Below are 26,567 nucleotides of genomic sequence, written 5' to 3' on the forward strand. Positions count from 1 at the left end.
CACAATGCGTGCCAAGGAACTGCCCTATGTTGTGATGGTGGGTAGGTATAAGATGAGCCAGAGGAAGAAGGGACAAAATGTGATGGAAAATATGCTCTTAGACACAAAACTAACTATAAGAGGATGAGAGAATTGAACATCTGAATTGCTTATTTGGTTTTATTTTAAAGGTCCCACTCTTTTCAGAATCCTATTTTGGGAGTTTACTGAGCTGGCCAAGCTTCTGAATGCTTGTCACGACAAACCACCCATTTAAGGGAAACTGTCTTACTCTTGCTGTAAGCTCTTGACGGCTTGGCCAAACAGACCCTGGAAAACTGAACCGAGAAGAATGAATTGTGGCCTAGGACAAAAAGATGTATTGGGCTAATTAGATTTTTCCTTAGAGAATTTAAAACTATAAAATGTGGATAGATGGAGATAGTTTGCAGTGGGAGAAAAAACAGAAACAGTGTATTTGAAAATATTTTGAGGTAAACATGAGGATACTATGTGTTACAGGGAAGCAAAAATTAAGAGATATCAGGGAAAGCCATTCAATATGGAGTGGAAAGAATAAAATATTTGGAAGTAAGCTGCATAATTGATAAAGAAAGCAACTGAAGATTGCCTAATTCCTTTATTTAGCACATTATTTATCGAGCCACTTCTATGCACTACACAATGTTGAGCCCAAGAGTATTGCTCTGAAAAACAGTTAAGCCTGTTACTGATTATTCTCCATCAGCTGTGATTTTGTCTACCACAGGACTTTTTTTGAGAGAAGAGTCATTTTGTCACTCTCGGTAGAGTGCTATGGCATCATAGCGCCCAGCAACCTTAAACTTGGGCTTAAGCGATTCTCTTGCCTCAGCCTCCTGAGTAGCTGGGACTATAGGTGCCTGCCACAACACTCAGCTATTGTTAGAGACAGGGTCTTGCTCTGGCTTAGGCTGGTCTTGAACTCATGAGCTCAGGTAGTCCACCCACCTTGGCCTTCCAGAGTGCTAGGATTACAGGCATGAATCACCATAGCCTACCACAGGACTTTTGACAATGAAACTTTGGTTGTCACAACTGGGAAGGAGAGGTACTATTGGTATTTAGTGGGTAGAGGCCAAGGATACTATAGGCAGAGTATAACTCCTTACAAAAAGAATTATCTGACTCAATGTCAAAAGATACAAGGGTGAGAAACTCTGGGATAAACCATCGTATATGTTTCATAGAAAAAATATTGCTATTTGACGTTTTAAATTTTTGTGTTTTCAGGAAAAAAGGAAGTTCACTGGAGTAATATGGAGGCCTCAGTAATATTACCTATTCTAAAGAAGAAACTAGCCTTCCTTTCAGGTATGTTTTCTTCTTAAATCAGAAGTGTTTGATAGGTAAAATTGTTTAAACTTTTCTTTGATAAGTTTGACAGGAATACATTTTGTTTTTCTATGAACATTTTGTTTGAAGGGTATTCTGAGACCTCTTTTAATCAGAATGGATAGTTGTGTGAGCTAACTGCCTCTCTGCTGGTTCATGGCAAGCTACCTTTTATTCTGTTCTGCAGTTTGATTAAAATGGCTCCTACAAGCTACTTGACTAACTGGCACCTAAATTGTTTCTGTACTATAATCAGTATTTATATTCTATCTTCTAGCTTTTGTCTTCCATTTCCCAATAAGAAAATTTCAGTACACTAGCAGAATTATAAAACATCAATTATGCTGTTTTCAGTTTCTACTGTTCAGAATTTTTTATACAGACTTGAATTTACCTTCAGCTTTTAAAGCAAAGTCTGTATCAGCTAAGAGGAGTTGTGTAGAAGCTGTGCAATGCTAACTAGATACTTTACTAGCAAGGCTGTGGTACTTTGGGTGACGGGCTCTCCTGGAGCATTGTAGTAATCTAGAGTTTGCAGAATGCTTTACAGTCCTGTGGTCTGGCATTCTAGGGTCACTTCAACTATATTACCTAGCTTTCTCTTTCTCTCCTCTGTAGGATAGAAGATTCTTTCAATTCCTTTTTTTTAAAAAATCTTTTAAAAATATATTTATTTAGTTTCAGAATATAAGATTCTTTCAATTCCTTTTTTTAAAAAATCTTTTAAAAATATATTTATTTAGTTTCAGAGTATTGGGGGATATTACACATGTTTTTATATTTTGGGTTTTTTTTAATTAAATCATAGCTGTGTACAATAATGCATTTATGGGGTCCAATGTTCTCATTTTATATACAATTTGAAATACAACAAACTGGTTAACATTGCCTTCACAGCGCTTTCTTAATTATTGTGTTAAGACATTTATACTTTACACTTAGTAGATTTGACATGTACCCTTGTAAAATGCACTATAAGTGTGGTCCCACCAATTACCCTCCCTCTACCCATGCGCCCCCTTCTCTACTCCTCCCCTTCCCTTCCTCTTTCCCCTTCATCTTTGGCTGTGGTTGGGTTATAGCTTTCGTATGGAAGTGTGAGTGGTTATATATTGGTTTCATAGTAGAGCTGAGTACATTGGATACTTTTTCTTCCATTCCTGGGATACTTTACTAAGAAGAATATGTTCTAGCTCTATCCACATAAACATAAAAGAGGTAAAGTCTCCATCTTTTTTAAGGCTGCATGATATTCCATGTTGTACATATATCACAATTTATTAATCTGGTCATGGGTTGATGGGCACTGAGTCAAAGTTATAAGTGTGCCCTTCACCCAGATAGTGTACATACTGTACCCAAAAGGTGTGAATTAACCCATCTTCTCATCTCTCCCCTAGCTTGATTTTCATTGAGATTTACTTCCATACATGCACTTAAGTGACTGATCAGTGCAGATTTGGTATTGAGTATACATGTTTGTTTCTCTATTCTTCTGATGTTTCACTTGGAAGAATGATTTCCAGTTCCATGCAGGCTGTCACAGTAGATACTAGATACCTCTTTGCTTGTGGCAAAGTAGTATAGTATGCATGTACCACATTTTATTAATCCAGTCATGTATTGATGGGCACTTGGGTTGTTTCCACATCTTTGCAAGTGTGAGTTGTACCTCTATAAACATTTGAGTGCAAATGTCCTTTTGTAAAATGACCCTTCATCCTTTGGGCATATACCCTGCAGTAAGATTGCTGGATCAAATGGTACATCTACTTTGAGTTCTTGGAGTTGTTTCCATACAATTTTCCATAGAGATTTCACTAGTCTGCAGCCCCACCAACAGTGAGTGTTCCTTTCTCTCCACATCCACACCAGCATCTGTTGTTTTGGGATTTTTTAATATGAGCCATTCTAATTGGAATTAGGTGATATGTCATTGTGGTTTCGATTTCCATTTCTTTAATGATTAGAGATGCTGAGCATTATTTCATGAGTTTGTTGGCCACTAGTATATGTTCATTTGAAAGTTTTCTGTTCCTGTTTTTTGCCTACTTTTTAATGAGATTGTTTCTTGCTGATTTGTTTGAGTTCTTTGTATATTCTGGTTATCAGTCCTCTATCAGATGTATAGCATGAGAATATTTTCTCCCATTCTGTAGGAGCTACTGATTTGTGTATGCTGATCTTGTAACCTGGGACTTTGCTGAATTTATTTATCAATTCCAGGATTCTCTTAGTTGAGTCTTTGGTGTTTTCTTGATATAAGATCATATCATCAGCAAAGAGTGATAGTTCCATCTCTTCCTTCCTTATTTGGACCCTCTTGATTTCCTTCCTTTGCCTGATTACTCTGGCAAGAACTTCCAACCCTCTGTTGAATAAAAATGGAGATAGTAGGCAACCTCATCTGCTTCTAGTTCTAAATGGGGATGCTTTCAATTTTTCCCCATTCAATTTGATGTTGTCTATTATAGATTTGTCATAAATAGCCTTTATAATTTTGAGGAATGTCCTATCTATACCAGTTTTGTTGGGCATTCTTATTATGAAAGGATGCTGAATTTTGCCAAATGCTTTTTCTGCATTGATTGATAGGATCATATGGTCTTTGCTTTTGCATATATTTATATAGTAGATTACATTTATAGATTTGCATATGTTGAACCATCCTTGCATCTCTGAGATGAAACCCACTCAGTCTTGGTGAATTTTTTTTTTTTTTTGATGTGTTACTGAATTCAGTTTGATAAAATTTTACTGAAAATTTTTCCTTCTGTATTCATAAGGGATATTGCTCTATAATTTATCCAAAGGACTGAGGAAAATTTCCCGAGCCTTTTCTGAAATCTAGATATCCAAGCGCAAGAAGCACAAAGGACACCTGGGAGATAGATTGTAAAGGAGCAATCACTATAATACATCATTAGGCAGCCAAAGTAAACACAAAGAAGGCCACACTACCAGCAGTAAGGTGAAAATAGGGGGTTGCTTACAGAGAGAGACCATCAGAATAAGTACAGACTTTTCAATTGAAACTCTATAAGCTAGGAGAACTGGGAACCCATCCTCAGTTTTCTAAAACAGAATATTGGCCAGTCTAGAATCTTGTATACTGGAAAACTAAGTTTTCTGTATGAGGAAGAAATAAAGACCTTCTCAGATAAGCAATTACTGAGGGGATTTATGAAGAGCAGACCATCCCTCCAGGAATTAAGTGAGACCTGCAGTACAGGAATAGCACAAAAGATACTTACCAATGTAGGATCACCCAAAGCTGAGTTCCAGAGCTGAGATACCACAATGGCTCTACAGGTAAAACAAAGCAGTAAGGTCTACACAGTAGAATAAACAAAAATCTACCACACCTACATATGTTTTCAATAAATCTGAACAGCTCAAATTCCCCACTGAAGAGGCACAAGCTGGCTGAATGGATAAGAAAACATGGTAAACCAAGTATCTCCTATCTCCAGGAAATACATCTAACCCACAAGGACTCGTTCAGAAAGATTGGAAAACAGTATTTCACTGTGAAAGTTTGGAAAACAGTATTTCATGCAATTGAAAACCAAAAGAAAGCCAGTGCAGTCCAAAACATGGAAAGATCACAAATCAACAATCTAAAAAATTGTCTCAAGGAATTAGAAAGGAAGAGCAAAGCATTCCCAAACCCAGCAGAAGAAAAGAAATAACCAAGACTAGAGCAGAGCTAAGTGAAATTGAGAGCAAAAAGCTATCCAGAAGATTAATGAAACAAAATACTATTTCTTTGAAAATAAATAATTACCAAGCCTCTTCTTAGGTGAACTAGAAACAGAAGAAAAAAAAAAAAAAAGGAACTCTAATAAGCTTAATTAAAAATGTAAAAAGGAAGTCACAACTGATAACATGGAAATACAAACCATCATCTCAGAATACTATAAAAATCTCTAAGCCTGTAAATATGAAAATGTGAAGGAAATGGACAAATTCTTGAAAACACACAACCTCCTGAGGCTCAATCAGAAAGAAATAGAACTCCTGACCAGACCAATATCAAATACTGAATTGAAGCAGCAATAAAAAAATCTTCCAACTAAAAAAAGTTCCAGACCAGATGGTTTACACCCGAATTTTACCATACCAACAAAGAGGAACTTGAACCTGTACTGCAAAAATTATTCCATAACATTGAGAAGGAAGGAATCCTCCCCAACTTGTTCCATGAAGCCAATGTTACCTTGATATCAAAGCCAGGAAAGGATGTTTCAATTTCTATTTCTCCCAACAGTGTATGAAAATGTCTGTTTTCCCACACTGTTGTCAGTAGTGGAATAATCTTTATCGTAGACATTTTTGCATTCTGTGACACTTGTCTCTGTGCTGCATTTGACCCTGTTGACCATATTTGTTTTGAAAGTCTTTTTCCTCTAGGCTTCTGCCCCTCTTGTACTTCTACGCTGGTGATTGACGAGGCATGGAGTTAAATGTAATCTTGAATATTAAAGCTGTCCTCTAAATACAATTCTGCAGTAGGCCAGAGTGCCCCAGTTCAGGAGTTAACCTTCTTGTAGGTTTGGTTTAATGCGTAGATAAAGCTTACCAATTTTGAGGAGTAAATAAAAGATCTCTTAGCCCATTCCTCTTAACTCTCTCACTTGACCATTGATTATTGAAGCCAGTACTTTCCAGACTTTTTTAGTGATAAAATCTTTTCAAACCAACGGAATTCATCAGGACATACCATCTAAAAACTACTTGATTCTAAACAAGATACTATGTAGTTGAAGTCATTATTAAGTTAAACCATTTGAAATTGCCATTTATTAATGTTAAATAAAGAGCTTGAATAGTATGGTAATATGTATGGTTAACCTAATGAGGGACAAAAATTCATTTATGATTGGCATGTCACAAATTTCATTCATATCACTAATAGTCTTTTTTTCATTTTATACCTTTCTGTTTTTAGTGATAGATTTCTGGAATTCTTGTAGAATTGTTTCCTTCAGTATTTTCTGGTTTTTAAACATCTGGAATTGCCATAAAATGTCATTTGGGTGAGAAGATTGGGGCTTCAGTATGCAAGTCAAGCCTATAAGGAACTTCCAAAGATGCTATGTGTGTATAAAAGTACCCGAAAGTCAACATTTTAACACTTAGGACAAACCGAAGGGGACTTGAGCATATATCGGGTGTGTGTTCCACTATCTGCCTCTGAGGCTTTGATATCTAGATCCCCTGAGCTCTTCTCAGCTGGGAAGGACTTTATCTTTGTTGCCTTACAAACAATATATGCCTTTCTGACCTTTGTGAATTAACTCAGATCATTCCTCATCAGAATGCTTTTCTGGCTCGGCGCCTGTAGCTCAACCAGCTAAGGCGCCAGCCACGTACACCTAAGGTGGCGGGTTTGAATCCCCAGCCCGGACCCGCCAAACAACAATGATGGCTGCAACCAAAAAATAGCCGGGCGTTGTGGCGGGCGCCTGTGGTCCCAGCTACTTGGGAGGCGGAGGCAGGAGACTCGCTTGATCCCAGGAGTTGGAGGTTGCTATGAGCTGTAATGCCATGGCACTCTACCCAGGGGGACAGCTTGAGGCTCTGTCTCAAAAAAAAAAAAAAAAAAATGCTTTTCTGACTTGGTTTACAAATTCTATTCTATTCTTAAGACTTAATTTTTTAATGAGACTTTGTTCACTGCAGCTCTTATCATTTTCTAAATCCCCTTTTATAATATTTTATAATATACATTATACAACAAGTTAGCAAATAAACTATTATATTTCATACTGTTATTTCTTATGACTTAAATTTTTTCTTCCTAAGTTGACTGGAAATTTATTTATCTTGCTTATTGTGCTAGGCACTCAATAAATGTTTGATGAATTGATTACAGTAAGAAGCAGACTAAATGGAGAAAAATTAACTGAGACAATAATTGCTACTTTGGGTGAAGATTTCATAAGTCTTTTCCTTTATTTTTTCTGTATTTTCTATAATTTTGCCATACTATTATATACATTTACAGTCTATAAGTAGATCAGATATTTTTAAAATTATGTCTTAAACCCATTAATTGTTTCAGTCACACTGGATTCAGACATGTATAAGTTAGGTGATGCCTCAGTATCTACTACATGTTAAATTAATCTCTTTTTTTCTTTATAGGAGGAAAAGACAGACGAAGTGGCCTCATTCTGACAATTCCACTATGCCTTGAACAGACAAGTATGGACGAGCTGAGTGTCACCCTAGACTACCTCCTCAGCATTCCAAGGTGACTCGAAAGGTGTCCTTTCTTAAATCTTACTGTTCTCATTCACTTATTAAAAGATTTCTGCTATAGTTGATGCATACTTTGCTGTTTTATCTTTTTTATTAACAATGAAATTGTAATTCTAAGTACTAGAATTCACGTTTAAGTTAAGTTAAATACTTACATTGTGATCTTGTACACTTCATGATATACAGATTTCCAGAACATATGTGCTTCCCCTTTTAGAAACACAATGATTGAGCATCTGTATGTCCTGGGACTTCAGAAGAATTAGAGAAGTTAATTTAGTAAAACCATCTTTTATTTAGGTAACTATTGTGCTATATTGATATAAACACATCTGTAGGTTTTAATGGGTGAATCGAGGCTATTAGGAGTTTAAAAATGTATTTTTATTTTTAAAAATACAAAAAGTTGCTCGAGTCTACTCATCACTTCAACATCGGAAACAAAAAAGCTTCCTCTCTAGCCTCCTATCTCACAACTGATACCTGGAAGCTGAAGTGTGGCTGCTTGTTAGAGTCATCTGAAGATTTCAAAATTCTATCGCCTATGTTCACTATTAGAGATTTTGATTGAGTTGTTCTTGGGAAGCCTGCTCATCATATATTTTTTTAATCCTTTAAGCTTCCCATGTAATTCTAATATGCATCCAGATTTGCAAACCACTGCAATAAAGCATAAAAATGAGGGCAGGGATAGGGTGGGGTGTGTGTGTGTGTGTGTCTGTAAAATGTAGTGGTAGAAAAAGGAATAAAAATATCTCATATAATGCTTTTAAGCTAAAGCTAGTGAATTTAAACATTTTAGTTAGAGTAAACATTATTTGTATTTTCCCTATATTTGCATTTTATTGACATAATAATTTATTTCATTTTAAACCATTTTGCAGAGTACAGGCTTAAAACTACATTTTCTAACAACTAGTTTTAATTTACACCTAATTCCAATATTGTCCATTAATTTAATTGTTCTATTGCTGTTTATCTTTTGAGTATTAGGAAAATAGATGTCTTCAAGTGAGGATTTATAATTTTTTCACTTTCTAGAGAAGAAAATTATCAGATTCCCTGGTCTGTGTGTTAGTATTGAGTAACCTTGCTAATACTTTGAGCTAATTTGTATTATTTACCATTGGATAACAAACTGGTTTTTAGTTAACTGGTATTAACCAGACTTAACAGCTAATAAATTACAAAATAAGTGTTCAGCGACAGATTCATAGAAGGATAAATGTGTCAGGCAACTTGGAAACCATCTGAACCACCTGCCAGTTGACACTCAGAGGGTTAGGGTTACTTTTCCATGATCACAGCTAGTTACTAGTAGAGCTGGGACTAGAGTCACCGATTCCTCAGAGGAATCCAGAGCTTTTTCATACTTCAAATGAATAGAGTACAGTGTAGTTGCCTCTTATGTGAAGTCCGGTACTGTCGAAATTACTTTTGAAAATAACTGATGGGTGGATCAGAGTTTGTGCTAGCTTTCCATGGATACCCAGATTTTCCTAATTGAGGAAATTTCCTCAGTTTCTGTAATTGAGGCTGACTTTCAGAAGACACATTTGGCTTGTGATTAGATTTATTGTAAGAAAATGCATGCTTGTGTATACTAGAATCACGCTCAATCAAGCAGGATGCTCACCTTGCAAGAGCAGGGAGGAACTAAGGCAGGCTAAGGGACTAGCAAATTTACTCACATCTCCTGGTTCATGGATACTCTGGGGAAGGAAAGCAAAATAGCCCGCACTATTTAACCTCTCTCTCTCTCTCTTTCTCTCAAATTATTACACATATGAGCTACTTTAGTGTAAGTCATAAACCAATTTCTTACCTATACTTGTTTTTTTTAACCACCAGAGAAAGACAAGGTGCCATGCTACATATTTTAAGTAGGTAACTCAGCACACTTGAGAATGGGGGGGCATTTCTTGACTCTACTCCTTACAGGTTGTCTGTAAGTTTGTTTTTTTGTTTTGACCTCTGCGTAGAAGCCTGTGAATAAAGGAGTTGATCAGGTCAGCTGTAGCCTGGCCTGAATACTGAGTTTATGTTCAAGTAGCTCCTATCCAGTTCTTTGTGAAGACTAGCCATTACTGCCCCATATTCTATAAAGGGCTAGTCCTTGTTTTAATAAAGACTGACAAATTCGGGCCATTCTGAGTGTTTCTCCAAAGCTCTGTACTCACATATGGGCTTACTGGACCTGGTACCTCACCAGTTCCAACCATCTCACATTTTATTAGAAAATCAACAAACCTGCAATAGTAGTCTACTCAGCAGAAGTTGTTTTGGTGGATAAAATGTTTATCTGGGCTAGTCTTGCCTCCCTTTTAGAAATTTAAATTCAAAATGGACCTTTGCCTTTACTTATGATGATGATTGGGAGAGAGCTATGAAAAGAATAGCCCAGATTTAAGGAAATAACAGATAACATTAAGTCATTTAATTCTAATAATGGCCCTATGAAATGAGCACTGTCATCTTCATCCTCATCTTATATATGAGAGAACATAGGGAGAGTTAGGGCAGGAAGCTACATTGCCATCGAGCTACAATTCTGTACTAACGGTCACTGTGCCACAGGGGCCTGTTGCAGTCATGATGCCATTTCTGTTGGTAACTAATAGTAAATTTACATAAAACCTGGGATTACCACAACTGATAATTGATATATAAAAATAGATCTAGTGAATATAGTAAAATATAAAAGAAATCTTAGGAAAGAATTTCTTAAAAAAGAAATCTCTAAATCTTATTTGTTTTAACATTGTCTTTGGTATATTCGATATACATTTAAAATTACAGTATTTTCTGGCTCAAAGGGAAGTTACTTTTCATCCAATTATAAAATCATAGAAAATAACTCAGGCTGTACTTAAATTGTCTTTATAAGCAGGATGTAGTGGTTCATGCCTATAATCTTAGCACCCTGGGAGGCCAAGATGGGTGGATTCCTTGAGCTCAGGAGTTTTGGACCAGCCTGGGTAAGACCAAGACCACACCTCTACTAAAAATAGAAAAACTAGTCAGGTATACTGGCAGGTGCCTGTTGTCCCAGCTACACAGGGGGCTGAGGCAAGAGGATTGCTGAAGCCCAAGAGTTTGAGGTTGCTGTGAGCTGTGATGCCATGGCCCTCTACCCAGGGTAACAGAGTGAGATACTGTCTCAAAAAAATAAAAATAAAAAAATAAATTGTCTTTCTAGAAATGCTGCCAAGTACTTTCACAAATTATTCTTTTTTAATTTTAGATTAATATGAAGGTACATACATTAGGTTATATAGTGTGTGTATGTTAGGTAAAGACCAAGGTGTAGTTGAGCCTTTCACCCACGAACTGCATCTTATATTCCTACATTGTGCCTGTTAGGTGAGAGCTTAGCAAACCTTCTCTCTCTTCCCCCCCACCCCTCCTCCCTTCTCCTTCTGATTATTCTTGATTAGACATTCAACATCTGTTGAAGATACTCTTCCATTTTCTTAGTTTGATTTTTTTAATTTAAGTTTTTGTTTTAAGTCAGTTTTCCTAACTTGTTCACGGTATAGAGGAAACATCAGGATGAAGAGGTTTAATGACTTGTCAAATGCTTTATAGACAGGAAGGTCCTAAGTCTTCAGTCACGCAGTAAATATGTGAAGTCTACAATGAACTCCTCATCAGTCTAGGCACTGAGAAAATGGATAAACAGCACTGATCTTGTTTCTGTCCTTATGGACCTTACACCCTAAAGGTCACACAAACAGATATTACAGCTAAGTACATAGCATGTTGGATATACATGAGTGCTATGCAGGCAAAGCTTGGAAAGAGTCAGGAGAGCAATGGAGGTGGAAGAAGGTATGTGGTGATATTTTACAAAATGATAAGAGAACATTTTACCAGAGATGATTGAAATCAGGGGTAGGCTTGCAGATAAGTGATGAAAGGGCATTGGAGACAGAAGGAGCAGTATGTGCAAAGGCCCTGAGGCAGGAGCAAGTTTAACCTGTTGTGTGAACATCAAGGAGGCTAGTGTAGCTGGGACAGTTTGAGACAGGCTGGAGTGAGTTCACAGGGGACCATGAAGGCCATCAAAGATTTCAATTCTGAATAAGAAGGAAAACCATTGTCGTATTCTGAGGAGTGATGTGCTGTGTATAAGCTAATATTTTTAAAGGCCTTCAGTATTTAAAGCACTGTTCTAGAAATGGCCAAGGTATTAGAAAGATAATCTTGCTTTCTGGAAGCAGGATATCTAATTAAGTTCTAAACAAGTAATTATAATAAAATCGTAAGTGAAATTAGTCCTGTTATGTAAGTATAAGTAGAGTTGTATGAGTAGAAGAGGAGTCTCTGTAACTCACAGAAATGAGTAAAAAGCTGTGGGATACTGAGCCCAGGAAACCCACTGGCAATCCCTTTCTATGGGAAAAGTGAGTGAGCTTGTTAAGCATCCTTGTCTGTTTCATGTGGCTGTTTTAACTCAGCCACATCACTCTTGAAAGGCTCTAATAGAGTAGGAACAAGGAGGCAGGGATTTAGAATTTTTTTTGTTACTGTGCTTAACTATAATTACAAGTATGTTAATAGTAAAATAGGAATGCCCTTTATAAAGAGCATAACATGTTTCTAAATTAATTATGTTCTTATTAAAAGCCATTTAAACCAGGGGTCCTCAAACTTTTTAAATAGTTCACTGTCCCTCAGACCGTTGGAGGGCCAGACTGTGGGCCCCGGGATGAGTCAGTTGCTAAGCAGGACAGGCAGTGGAGGCAAAAGCACCCAGCAGGCCAGATAAATGTCCTAGGCAGGCCACAGTTTGAGGACGCCTGGTTTAAACCATCCTTCTGCTTATAGGAATGAAAATTTTTTTAAAAAGCCCAAACTAATTTTTTTCAAATACCTGAAAAACTAGTTGGTATTACAATTTTGAAATAGTTGTCTTTGGATTCTGTGTATTTTCATTGCCTAGTTTAGAAAAATGTAAAAAAATTATGACTAAGGGTGTTTTTAAGTACTCTATAAGATGAAGTAGTTATGCTTTTAAGATCACTACAGGTAGTATTTAAAAACTTCATTACTGTGATTAATATACAGATTAATGTATATAATATAAATTATAGAATATATAAATTATAAATGTAAAAGTTTTGTACAAAACTTACTTAACAAAATAGTTGTATAACCTGTATCTCAGAGCTGTAAATGCCAGTGGCAACAGAGTACCAAGTTACGGGAATGGCCTGCTCTCCTGGTGGGAGGGCCCTGCACTGGACAGCTCTGTGTCTCAGTTCTCCTTCCTGCAAACTCCCATCACGCATCACGAGAGTCCTTGAGTCGGTCCCTCTTCACCAAAAAAATCACTCAACAGCCAGCCACCCAGCTTAGCCTCATCTCCCTTAGGCTTGTACCCTGAGTCACAGAGGTCTTCCTAGATGTCTTGTTGGTGGGATCTCCAAAAATTCCCTCGTTACCTGAGACTATAATTAGCTGTTAGTTTTGCCTCCCTTCCCAAGTCTTTTTTTACTTTTGCTGACTTAAACATAATAATTGTATTACCTCACCTTCTTCTTTTTCCCAAAGAATACTTAGTGAATCTTTTATTTGCAATTCAAATTCAAAAATAGAAAATAAGCAGTCCCCAAGTTAGGGATGAGATCAGTTCTGTGGTTTTGTTCTTAAGTTGAATTTGCATGTAAGTTGGAACGGGTACACTTACCTATTACCTATTATAATAGACTCTAATCATAAGAGCAAGTTATATATCTGTCAGTTGGAAGCTTGTAACTCGGGGACTGTCTGTACTAGCCTGTGTTTATAAGTGCAAGTTGTACATAAGTCAGATGTTTGTAACTTGGGGGACGCCTGTACTTAAATTATTTTTTACTGAGTTATACCTCACATTTCAGTGGAGATCCTCACCACTGTAATAAGAAAAATAAGTTGTAAGTATTGAAAGACAAACAGATGATATGATGAACTACAAATAAAATAAGACTCTTGTATTAATTCAGAGTAGAAGAGATTCCAGAAAGATCTATGTGTTTATTATTTGGGATATGATAGAAACAGCATTAGGTGAGAACATAATGGGACTATTTTAAAAAATGATTTGAAGGTGATTAGTTTTCCAAAGGGGAGAAAATAGACCATGAACTATCTACAAAAATAAATATCATACAAATCAGTGTTTTTAGCATATTCCACAGAGTTGCGCAACCATCTCACTATCTAATTCTACAACATTTTCATCAACTCAAAAGAAACCCTGTACTGCTGTTACTCCCCATTCTCTCCCCAGCCCCTGTCAACTGCTAATCAGCTTTCTGTGCTTGTGGATTTTCCTGTTCCGGACATTTTATATAAATGGAATCATACAGTATATGTCCCTTTGTGTCTAGCCCTGTTGTAGCACGTATCAGTACTTCATTCTTTTTTTTTTTTTTGGCCAGGGCTAGGTTTGAATCCGCCACCTTCGGTGCCCTATTCCTTTGAACCACAGGCACTGCCCAGTACTTCATTCTTCTTATGGTTGAATAATACTTCATTGTCTGGCTCTACCACATTTTGTCTTTCTGTTCATCAGCTGTGGACATTGGATAGTCTACTCTTTGGCTGTTATGAATTATGATGCTATGAATATTTATGTGCAAGATTTTGTGGATATATGCTTCAGTTTACTCCACCTCTTGATTTTTTCTTGTTTACTTTGGAAGCTCAGCTTCTGTCCTTGCCTGCAGAGCAGTCTGAGCCCCCTCTGCACTTTTAGCAATGTCATCATCCTCCTCCTCATGGCCTCACTGTTCCTCAATAGAACTGGGCATGACTTTTCCCCAAACCCTCTGAAAAGTAATGTGACTGCGTAGAGGACGTAGGGAGGAGTAGTAAAATCTTCAGGACTATCGTTGGATTTAAATCCCAGGAAAAGGTCTACCATTTGCCTTTCCTATGAATTTATGAAACTTTTGGGTGAAGATAGCTTTTACTACCAAATCCTTGCTCTGCTAAGCAAACTTGCATCTCCTTCCATAGTAGTGGAAAGAGGACATTTGAGATCCTTGATGTGAATTTTATAAGTAAAATAGTAATAGTAACAATCATAGCTGTGTGGGGTTTGTTCTGTAGGTTGGAGTTTTTCCCTACAGAAGTTATTGCATATTACTAAGGGAGACTTCTTGGATGTGTTTAGTAAATACTAGAGCAATTGAACATAATAACACGTTTTCTAACACTCAAGATAATATTTCACTGGTCAAGTGACTGAAAATGCAAAATTGAGAGCAGAGGTGGATTAGACATTATCTCTTTAAGCTTTGAATCATCATGTACACCAAGTATTACCTCCTTTTATTAAATTTCCAAGAAGCTTATTTTCTCCCTGTTTTGAACAATTATTCACAAATCTAATGCTTCTGGCAGGAAGGAGAGACAGGGACATAACACACTTGGCAGTCATTAGCCACCTACTTGACTACACTCCCATTTTACGATAAAGTAATTGAGAGACTAGTAGGAAGACTGCTTGAAAGTTGCTTTGATCTCTTCACTTTTTAAGACATTAAATTTCTATGTCTTTGAAATAAAATTGTTAATATTTCTTAAAGCAGGAAAAATAAATTGCTTGAGAAAATAAAAGGATATTCTGAAGAATATTTTTATTACGAAATGAACCAAACTATGTGAGATAAATTCTCTCTATATGAATAAGCTGTAAACCTCTTTTGTTTAGGATTGTGAAGAATAAAATCTGTAGCTTGTTTTAATACTTCTTAATTTTGCTTTGTTCTAGTGAAAAGTGTAAGGCTAGAGGATTTACCGTGATCGTGGATGGCAGAAAATCACAGTGGAATGTGGTGAAAACAGTAGTCTTAATGCTACAGGTAATTTTATTTCTGCCTATCAGGAAATGGTTTTTATTTTACAGTAACATATGATGGTGAAAATGGCAAATGCATTTCATTTATTGGATCATGAGGCTTCTCAGCAGTGACTGAGTTCTGAAAATGACCGTATCACTATTAGGTTGTTCGGGTTCAGTTTTTATAGGCTTGAATTCAAGTAATGAAATAAATCTCAACCGTGTATTCTAAAGGTTTGTTCTTAACTGAAAATAAGATGTCATTTTTACCCAAGGAGGTTAGTGATGTCAGAAGGGTGGGGCAGGCATTACCAAACTCACCTGGGAGCTTTGTGCTATGTGGTGTCTATCATTCTGTCCCTGCTCCTCATTCTGATGCTATAGGGAGGTGGCAGGATTGAGTAAGTCTGGTTGGAAGAGGCTTCTCAGGTGATTCTGGTATGTCTTTCCCTTCTCATCCCCTATTTCTTCCAAAAACTCAGTGTTCATGATGTTCTTATTATCTATCTATAACCCAGAAGAAATTTACTTAATAGCTGTGTCCTTTGGGCTTTTAGCAGCTCACAGTCAGCATTTAATGAGCACCTATGATTACACCATCCTTGAGCTCTGCTGCCAGTGTTCTGCATTATTTTTCCTTGTGTTCCTTAGAATGTGTTTGTGCTCCCTGGCATACAGTAGATGCCCAGTTAACATTTGTGGATTTATTTTTAGGGTAATGGAGATATTATGATTTGAAATGGAAAAATAACCTATTGGAGTGATTGGAGGGCAGATGATTCTTATGCACCTTACTTTCCTTAGAAGGGGTTCTAAAGAAGGTCAAATTTGAGTTAGATCCAAGAGATTATCTAATTTAAATGAAAGGAAGTGAAAAGGACATTCCTAGCAAGGACTCTTAATTGTAGCTCAAAAATGAAGCAAATATGATGAAAGGAGTTGATGGCGGGCCGGTTTGGGGAAAATTTAAGTTGACAGTAACATTGGGATAAGGAACATTCAATGTTAGGAGAATGTCAGTGATACTAAAAAAAATAAAGAATTTTAAGTGAATTTGGGAAATATGAATATAATTGGCAGCCGCTTTAGAGTTCTGTGGAAAGGAATGTAATTTAAACTTTTAAATTATAATTAAGGAGAATGATTCTTAATGTTTTTTATATAGGATAGTTGGGGTAAAAAGAACTTCAAGGGGTGAGAACAACATGCTAATTTTAGTTTTAGTGCTATGCTAAATAAGTTTGCTATATAAATGATCTCATTTAATTTTAGCTTCACAATATTCCTCTACCCATTGCCTCGTTCTTCTTTAAATGTTTGACTTAATCTTTCCGTGTTGGAATCACTCTTACTCGTGAGAAAGGACACAGCCTCAGGAGAACCAGTTTCTCAGGGGGTACAAATCAGCATCCCCTCATAACTTTTTCTGTCAAAAAATGGTTCCAGCACTTGATGTTCCAAATCTTGAAGATCACTCACCCCGTCTCTGCGAAAGTTGTTAAAATAACTATTAGGTGAAAATCCCTTAATCCTGACCTTGTGTTCTTCCTTTCATCCTGCCACTCAACTGTGTCACACATGAGCTGTTTGGGACTTGCTGTTTGAACTGGACTTTGATCAGTGGCAGTTAAAACAGTCAATGGATGATTTAATTCTCTCTTGCAATTTCTTTTCTGAGAGGTGTTTTAACAACTTTTGGATATACTAATAGTTAACTTTTTCAGAAGTAGACATGGCCTGTTTATTCGTAGTCAGACAGTTTCTACACATGAAGCCATTCACTGCTTTTATCTCATACAGGACGGGCACCAGTGGTTTGAGAGCCCAGATATCAGTGCTGGGTCTGCCTGTAACTAGTGTTCTCTGAAAGGAGCTGCTTGGTTTCTCTTGTTTCTCAGAGCTTTCCCATCCAATGATTTTGAAATAATTATCTTCTACAAGGAAATACATGAATAAACTTCATATCTATCTTAAATTTTCTAGCCCCTCTGATAAAAGCTTTGATAACATTGAATTTATTTTATTTACCTTAATCGTAGCAGGCAGTAGATTTCTGACATGCCCAGAGATGTGTGTCTATCAAAAGGTTTTCTATTTTCTCCTTTAAAAATGATTATACAGTGCTGTTGTTTAAAGTTTAATACAGAGGTTGAGCCTTTAAGTTTATAAGTAAGATTTTCTGGAATTCAGCCAGGCCCATTCATTTGTATATTATCTCTGGCTGCTTTCACACTACCTTGATAGAACTGAATAGTTGTGATAGGGACTTTATGGTCTGTGAAGTCTAACACACTTATTTTCAGGACATCTCAGAAAGAATATACAGGCCCCTGGGCTAGAATGTATGAATTGGTGTAGTAGAACTTGAGAATCAAACAGACCCGATTTCTATTTTAGTTTCATGACTTTTCACTGTTACCTTAGACAAGTTACTTTAATTCTCTGAAGCTCAAATTACTCTTCTGTCCCATTGGGAGAATGGGACTGGCTTGTTAGTGAGGATTTACTTATTCAAGAAATTTTTGTAGACTATGTTTTATATGTCAGGCACCATCCTAGGCACTGGAGATTATAGGGGCAACATGCTAGATAAGCTACCTACCAACGGGAAGCTTATCTTTCACTTAAGGAGTCAAGACAATAAGTGATTAAGCACATTTAATAAATCATCTAATATCAGATGGTGATAAATGCTGTGGAAAAAAATGCAGCAGTAAAAGGAAACCGAGTCAGATGATGCCACTTTAGATTGGGTGGGCAGAGAAGACCTCTCTGAAGAGGGAGTAGATTCTGAATAGAATCTGAAATAAACAGAAGGGGCACTCCTGTGTGTAAGGCAAAGAACATTCCAGATGGAGGAAACAGTGTGGGTAGGAACCTGGGGTGGGAACAGACTTACTCCCGGGGCAGTGAGAAAGTCAGCCAGGCTGTAGCAGAGGAGTGAGCTAGGAGGTGAGAGGTGTGAGAGGTCAGCAGGGCCCTTATTGACCTTGGTCAGGAGTTTAAATTTGATTCTGAGTATGAGACAGTATCAAGCGGGAAGACCTGTTAGAGCTTATGTTAGAAAGCTGGCTAAGTAAGGGGTAGACATGATTAAATTTAAGATATATTTTAAAGTTATACTCCATGAGACATGCTGTTAAAGTATATGTGGAATAATTGTTAATTTAATAAATGTTTATTTCCATTCTTCTTAAGATAACATGAATAACTATATCTAGGAAACATAAAATTGTATTTGTCAAAGATTAGCTCTTGATCTTCTTCAAGTTAATAATCATGTAGAGTCTGGGCCTCTATGTAATTGCTGACAAGGTGCTTATGTTTTGAAAAATTTGATTTTACACCTTTTGAAGAAATTCTCCAAGATGATTGTGCTAGAATTTTTTTTCACGTATCATAGAAAAATCAAATTTAATAATTTCTCAACTAAAAATTAAGCCTTTCCATTTAATAGAAATATATCCCTAGTACAGAGGTTCAATAAAACTGTGTGCTTTGTTTTTCATTAATTTTTTTATTTTTTTGAGACAGTATCTTACTCTGTTGCCAGGGCTAGACTGTAGAGGTGTCATCATAGCTCACTGAAACCTCAAACCCTTGGATTCAAGCAGCCCTCTCACCTCAGCTTCCTGAGTAGCTGGGACAATGGATGTATATCACTATGCTCCACTAATTTTTTAAATTAAAAAATTCTTTTTATAAAAATGAGATCTCGCTATGTTACTCAGGCTGGTCTCAAACTCCTGCCATCTACCTCAGCCTCCCAAGTGCTAGGATTATAGGCACAAGCCACTACAGTCAGCCTACACATTATATATCGATATAAAATGATTCACATGTACTAGCTATTATTATATTTTTTGAAATCTTTTCTGAATAACCTCTTCTTTCATGCACTTCTTTATTACTATGTACGTTTCAAAGTTTGGAGAATTTCTTCAACTTTAATTTTTTTCCAGAGGTCTCCTAATTAGCCTAATTATAAATATCTAGTAGTTTGTATATTTAGTAAAGGATTCATTTTACATGTGTGATTTGTAATTATTTTTCTGTATTTTACAGAATGTTGTTCCAGCTGAGGTGTCTCTTGTTTGTGTAGTGAAACCAGATGAATTCTGGGATAAGAAAGTAACACATTTCTGTTTTTGGAAAGAAAAGGACCGACTTGGCTTTGAGGTAAATATAATATATGAAAGAGGAACAGATGTGTGTTATATCTTTAAAAATAGGATTTATCAGTATTATTTTGTTCAGTATTTTTATTAAGTAATGCTTAATTAGTGCTTAAATATTTCAGGTAATTATTGGATGAATTATGGTTCATTTGTAAAGATCACAAAAGCTTTCTTATTTTTCCTTTATATCATTCTTGGTTTAACTCCTTTGAATAAGTAGAACCTTTAGTATTAAAACAATTTTCTTGAATTTCCAAAATGAATACTGGGACATCCTAGACATATGCTAATTGAAGTTGGGGTCATTTTCTGTGGTATGTCACAGTTATGTTTTGGTGTCTGGCTTGGTTTTGAGACATGAACAGTTATCTGTCCTTAACTACTGACTTTCCTCTCTCTCTTAGTTTTCTTGCGTCAAAGTACATCTTATTATAGGTTAGAAATAAGCCCTAAGAAAGAAAACAAATATAAATAATTTGTTGTATTTTCTCTTTCATACCTATTAATTTTCAGTTTCCCAGTAGGAGAGTTGATAAATACCAAACTTTTCAGTGTTGAATTAGGTGTGGAAACTTTGAAGGGTACAAGTCTAACCCCAACCCAGTAGACTGTACACATTTGGAACTTATAAAGAGTTGGACAATAAAGATCTCATTTTGGAGCTTTTCATATTGTATATTCATTTTTATTTTTACCAAAGTTAGTGTCAATATATTTTTGTTATGAAGAAAACATCATCAATGTATATTAGTAGAAAGACTTAGGAAAGTCTAGTTTATTTTTTCTGTTAATACATTTTATTTGTAAATATTTATGGGTACATGAGAAAATTTGTTTCATGCATAAAATGTGTTGAATGTTCAAGTAAGGATATTTATCATCCCAGTTTATTCTTAAATGAGATAGTTTGAAATATCTCAAAAATGTATAATTTTTGTCTTCACTTAAAATTTAAGCTATAATTTATATGCAGTAAAATTCTTCCATTTTGGTATGTAGTTCTGAGAATTCTAACAAACACATGGTTATAAAACTCTTACCATAATCAGGAAATCAGGAAATAATCACCCCCCCCAAATTCCTCCATACCCTTTTATAGTCCCCTCCTTCTCCATCTTCAGCTTCTGCTTGGGGGCAGAGGAAAACTGTTACTGTACTCCCGAATAGGGGATTCCTGCAACTCCTCCACAGATTTAATAGTTTCCTCTATTGGCTTCTAGAACTCAGCGAAACATTTTACTTACATTTACAGGTTATTGTAAAGGTTTGATTTTTAACCCACTGTATGGTTTATCTTGGTAAGTTCCTTGTGTACTTACAAGAATATGTATTCTGCTGTGTTGGATGTAATGTTCAGTAACTGTCAAGGTGATTCATAGTATTCAGCCCTTCTTCAGTCTTTCAGTCTTCAGTAATTGCGGATTTATTTCTTCTCTCAGTTCTGACAGTTTTTACTTCATGTTTTGAAGCTTTATTTAGCACATAAAGATTTAGGATTGTTAAGTCTTTTTGGACCACTTAATCATTATTAAATGTCCCTTTTTATGAAGTGTACATTTTTCTATTCTTCTAATTTATCTATTTGTATTTAAAGTGGCTTTTTGTAGATACCATGTAATTGGTCTTGCTTTACATCCAGTTTGACCATCTGTCTTTTCTTTGGTCTGTAAGACCATTTATATTTAATGTAACTATCGATATTGTTTGTGTAGAATCTACCATTTTGTGTATGTTTTTTCTACCTTTACTATTGAGTAGTTTTTATGATTACATCTTGATCTCCACCATTAGTGTATAATTTCTATCTCTTAGTTTTTAAGATGGTTACCCTAGCATTTACAATATATAACTTTAATGAGAGGCTAACTTGCAAATAATAGACCTCTTCACAGCAAGCAGAAGGACCTTAAAGCAATGTATCTCCAGCACTTCCCTCCTATTTTCCAAGGTTTTACTTTCACTATTCTATTAATAGACAGTACATTACAGCTATTTTTGGTATATATAGTCTGTTGTCTTTTACAGCAATTAAAATTTTTTAAATGAATTTTATATTTACCTTAATTCACGCAGTTTCTGGTGTTCTTCTTTTCTTCTTGTAAATTCAGCTTTTTGTCTAGTATCACATTCATTCTGCCTAAAGTACTTCTTTGATATATCTTGCAGGGAAAATCCGTTGGCCTTAAATCTTCTCAGCTTTTGTCTTCCTGAAAAAAACTTTCTGTTTCAACTTTGAAAATTGTTTTCAATGGTATAGAGTTTTTTGTTTCATAGATATTTTTTGCCTTTCATCACTTTAAATATGTGGAATTTGGGGGCACTGACACTCTGCACTGTTAAATCCAGGTATAATTTTTGATCCCCCTAAAGTTAACTGCTGATAGCCTACTGTTGACCAGAAGCCTTACCAATAGCATAAATAGCTGATTAACACTTACTTTGCAAGGTACATGAGTATACAGTCTTCTTATCGTGAAATCAGCTAAAGAAAAGAAAATGTTAAAGTCGTAAGGAAGAGAACATGTATTTACTTCTTATTAAGTAAAATGGATCATCACAAAAGTCTTCTTCCTCATCATCTTCATAATTAATAGGCGAAGGAGGAGGAAGTGGAGGGGTTGGTCTTGCTGTCTCGGGGTAGCCGAGATGGGGGAAAAATCCACATTACAAATGGAATTGCATAGTTTAAATTTATGGTGTTCAAGGATCAATTTATTTAAAAATGCCTTCTTTTAAGTGGGAGTTATTTTTAATTTTTTTATTTCACTTTTTTTTTTTTAAAGAGATGGGCTCTCATTTTGTTGACCAGGCTTAACACAAACCCCTGGGTTCAAGCTGTTTTCCCTCCTCAGCCTTCGAGTAACTGGAACTAGAAGTGCTGGCTTAGAAGTGCCTTCTCATTGGCTTGGTCACTCACTTTCTTTTTTTTTTTCTTTCTTTCTTTCTTTTTTTTCTTTTCTTTTTTCTTTTATCTTTGTTGCAGTTTTTGGCTAGGGCTGGGTTTGAACCCACCACCTCCAGTATATGGGACCGGCGCCCCACTCCTTTGAGCCACAGGCGCTGCCAGGCCACTCACTTTCATAGTTCTGACAAAACTATCTTTGGTCCTCTTTGTTAGGTGTCTTTTCCCCCCTTTGGCTACTTAAAGATTCTACTTAGATTTTGGTTTTTAGCAGTTTAATTTTGTTGTGTCTAGATGTGTTTGATTTGCTGTTTATTCTATTTGGTTTTCTCTTGGATATCTGGTTTGATGTCTACCATCAGTTTTGGAAAATTCTTAGATGTTTTCTTTTCACGTATTTCCTCTACCCCATTCTCTGTCTCTACTCCTTGAATTCCAATTGAATGTGTATTGTACCATTTGAAATGTTTCACCATTTTTGGTTGGTTTTCTGTGTTATTTTTCCCCCAGCTTTTCCTTTTATGTTTGGGTATTTTATTGATCCATTTTCAGGTTTATCATTTGTTTCCGTGGTTGTGTTGGGTTTATGGATGCTGTCATTGAAAAATTTCTTCATCTCGGTTACTGTGTTTGGGGGTTGTAACATTTCTGTTTGATTCTTCCTCATAGTTTCTCCCTCTTCCCTGAAATTCCCCATCTGTTCTAACATGGTATCTTGTTATCTCTATATCCCAGTGATCTTAAACTTCCTGTCAGATAGTTCTACCATCTGGTACTGTCTTACTCTGGTTATGCTGTTGCCTTTGTTTCTTGATAGTTGTTTCCTTTCTTATTTTTTTCATGTCCTTGTTATTTTTTATTGAACATTGGACACCTTGTTCAGGATCTTAGGAAATGAGGTAAGTAGTAATTCACGCCTGTACATGGGCTGAGCTTGCCTTTTGCCGGGCTTTAGTAGGTTAGGGGAAGGATTACGTTTTTCTAGCCAGGAGTGGAATTGGTTTGGGGTTTTGTTGTTGCTATTATTCTCCTCAGTGCACTGCTAGCTTCAAATTCCTCTAGGTACTTTGTGTTGCAGATGGAGACTGATTTGCCTGAGAGAGGTTTCCTCCCATTAGTTGTTCCACCCTCAGCTGCAGGTTTTTCTTTGGTGCCTGTGCCTTAGAGAAAGTCTCTGTCTCTGCACAGTTGACCCCCACTCAGTAATAGGCTAATGTTACTTGTTACTCAGTATTTGCTAGAGACACATTTTCTGTTCCAAATCAACTTCAGTTTTAGACTGGCTATGTGTCCCTGGTGATGTTGCTCCTGCCCCCGCTGTAGAAACCATGTATGTTAGTAGTTTGGGCTTATAATGCGTTCCTGCCTCCGTGCTGTCTCCAGGAATAGAGAGTTTTTCTTCTTTCTTCCTCCAGCTGTGGGGAGATTGCAGATACCCTAAGGTCAGCAGGGTTTGCTGCCCTGAGCTCCGTAAAGTCCCCCCTCACTCCACCCTGCAGGTAATGGCTGCTGTTCCCCTCGCCCAGGCCTGCAGTCTGAGAGGCTTTTTTTGAATCTCTTACTCTTCTTTAGTCTTTCTCACAAATCCCTGGGAGGTCTGTAGAGAAGAACCTTCAAGTGAGAATGAATTGTGTCTGGCGTTCTCAGGGCTTCTGTACTTTCCCACTAACCTTTGTTATTTTTAGTCTTTATTGATTCATTAAAAATTTTAGTTGGCTTGTATTATGTCTGGCATTTTCTCCAGGTAAGCGAAAGCTCTAGTTCCATCTCTCCTTGAAGGTGCAGGACGTTACTTAGATTTCAGGTTAATTGGTTTTTCTCTGAATTTACTATTCCCATCGGTTTAGAAAAGTTGTGATATACAGACTAATTTGTATATATATTTTTGACATTATTGTAAGGGTTGGAGCAACAATCATTCTAGCTTTCTGTAGCCTAAGTAGAAGCCAAATTTCTTCCTGCACTTTTTCAACTTTTGTCGTTGGTAGATTTGACTGTTATGTAGACTTAATGGAATGGTGTGAGCTAGTAGCATAAGGGAAGATTGACCAGCCTCCTGGATTCCATTAGGAAGCGTGTAGCTGCATGGAACACTGCCTCCCAGGGAAGAGAGACAAAGGTGTAGTCAGGGGAGAAAGTAAAAGCTGAAGCCAGAAGGCTTGAATATTGCCGTAAGAGTCAGGATCATGGTGAATGAGGACTTTAGACAGGCAGTGAGGCCTGCAGTTCATAGCCAGGGACACGCAGGAAATGTTGCTCTGAGAGAATACACAGGGAACTGGGGAGTTGGTGGTTCAGAAACTAAAGCTGTGAGCAGATTAGGGGAGAAAAGCACTTTGATGAGGAGCTTGTAACATCTTGCTTAAGCACAGGCATCTGCTCAGAGATGCTATGCCTAGGGGCTCTCATAGTGATGTTGCCCCTGCCCCTGCCCCTGCCCCTGCCCCTGCTGTAGGAAACTATTATGTTAATAGTTTGGGCTTATACTCTACTCCTGCCTTCATGCAAGAATGGCTCTTATATAAATTAAGAGTGAGTAAATACTTTGCATCTTAGAAGATAAAGTAAAAGAATTCCTTTCTGCCTTGGTATGATGTCACAGATTGTTATTTTAAAAGAGGAGCTTTAAAGCTTCTTGTACCAATATGTTTTCTTAGACATAAAAGAGGTTCAGCTAGGATGTTTTACCAGTAAATAAGCACTGGGCACTTATTAAAAGCCTGGTATCCTACAGAGATGAGAGTAGTTTCAATTGTTGGTTGATATGTTGCCAAAACACATTCAAGTTTACAAGGCAGTTTAACAGCAGCCATTAAGTGATACTTAGAGTTATATATAATTAAATTCAATGTAGATGCTTGTTTAATTGCAAATTATTTTCCCAGGTGTTATTTTGGATAATTTCGGCTATTGTGATTAAATTAAGCCTGTGTATATATTTGAAATATTTTTAAAAATCTAGCTTTTGTATGAGTCCTTGTGATCCTGTAAGCAGGAGTGTGTGTTTGACAGTTCATCAAATAAATACTCAGTGGTCATTTTAGTGACATCTTTTCCCACATGATTTTACATTTTATTGCCCATCATTCTTCTTAAATTGTTTCTTCCAGATGACCTGCCTCCTAATCATTTCTCCCATTTTTCATCAGCCATTGAATATTCATCTCTCATTGCTAACTTTAACGTTTCTCCCTGTATCCTTTCTATCCCTGAAATAGGTACTTACTTGTTCAATCTCCTTTTTAGTAACTTGCATAGTATATTCAATTACTTTTGTCCATCATCAGCATTATACCTGGGGACATGATAGATGTTGTTAGTTGGGCTATAATATTTATAGTTTATCTGATGACAAGATAAAATTGCAGTGTACTAGCATTAATCTTATCCTTAAATTTAGAGACTAATAATCAAAAGGCTCTCCACTGTCCTGTGTTAATTGTCACTCATGAAAGTAAAAGTGTTATTTATTGGTAGAGGTAACAGCCACCATTCTAAGTTGATTTCTCTCTTATCTCTTCTTAATATTGCATATAATCCTGTTCTTTTTTGAGATCATTCTGGTAGGATCCAGACCCAAAGACTTTTACTACATTCCTCTCTCAAGAACACCTCTGTCTTCATCTATTCTGATTCTTTTCAGTTTTTGTGTAAACTTATTTTCTCTTAGTGAGAAAAATATTCTCCTATCGTAAACAGACATAGACATCAAAATAGTATGTGTCTGAACATGTACACACACATGAATGTTTGCCAAGTGCACAAATACATATACAGACATTTTTATCTAGATCTTACATACATTCTTAGCATGAGTGAAATAAAAATAAAACATACTAATGCCTGCAGAATGAAAGTTTCAGTGTTAAGTTCTTTGGAAGTGTTCTATTAGGAAAAGATAAATGTTCTAGGTACAGATGAAAGAATAAGAGTAAAGAAGAAACAAATTTTGAGTCTTTCTATGAGTTAGATTCCAGAATAGAGAAAATCTTCACCGATGTTTTAATTAAAGGCCATATGGTAAATATCTTTCTCT

The 26,567-nt window shown here is 36.4% G+C and overlaps 1 protein-coding gene across 2 annotated transcripts in view; it reads left to right on the forward strand.

Moving 5' to 3' along the window:
- The window catches only part of SESTD1 (SEC14 and spectrin domain containing 1), a 116,682-nt gene that overhangs the window by 43,804 nt on the left and 46,311 nt on the right, over positions 1–26,567 (forward strand). For both annotated transcript variants that reach the window (XM_023514168.1, XM_003791473.3), the window contains exons 2-5: positions 1,252–1,332; positions 7,504–7,612; positions 15,383–15,473; positions 19,517–19,630. In XM_023514168.1, the coding sequence (XP_023369936.1) occupies positions 1,278–1,332; positions 7,504–7,612; positions 15,383–15,473; positions 19,517–19,630 (369 nt within the window). In that variant the 5' untranslated portion in view covers positions 1,252–1,277. The remainder of the gene's footprint in view (positions 1–1,251; positions 1,333–7,503; positions 7,613–15,382; positions 15,474–19,516; positions 19,631–26,567) is intronic.

The sequence above is a fragment of the Otolemur garnettii genome, unplaced genomic scaffold (genome assembly GCF_000181295.1).
Source record: "Otolemur garnettii isolate 467f Iridium unplaced genomic scaffold, OtoGar3 scaffold00048, whole genome shotgun sequence".
Lineage (NCBI taxonomy): Eukaryota > Metazoa > Chordata > Mammalia > Primates > Galagidae > Otolemur > Otolemur garnettii.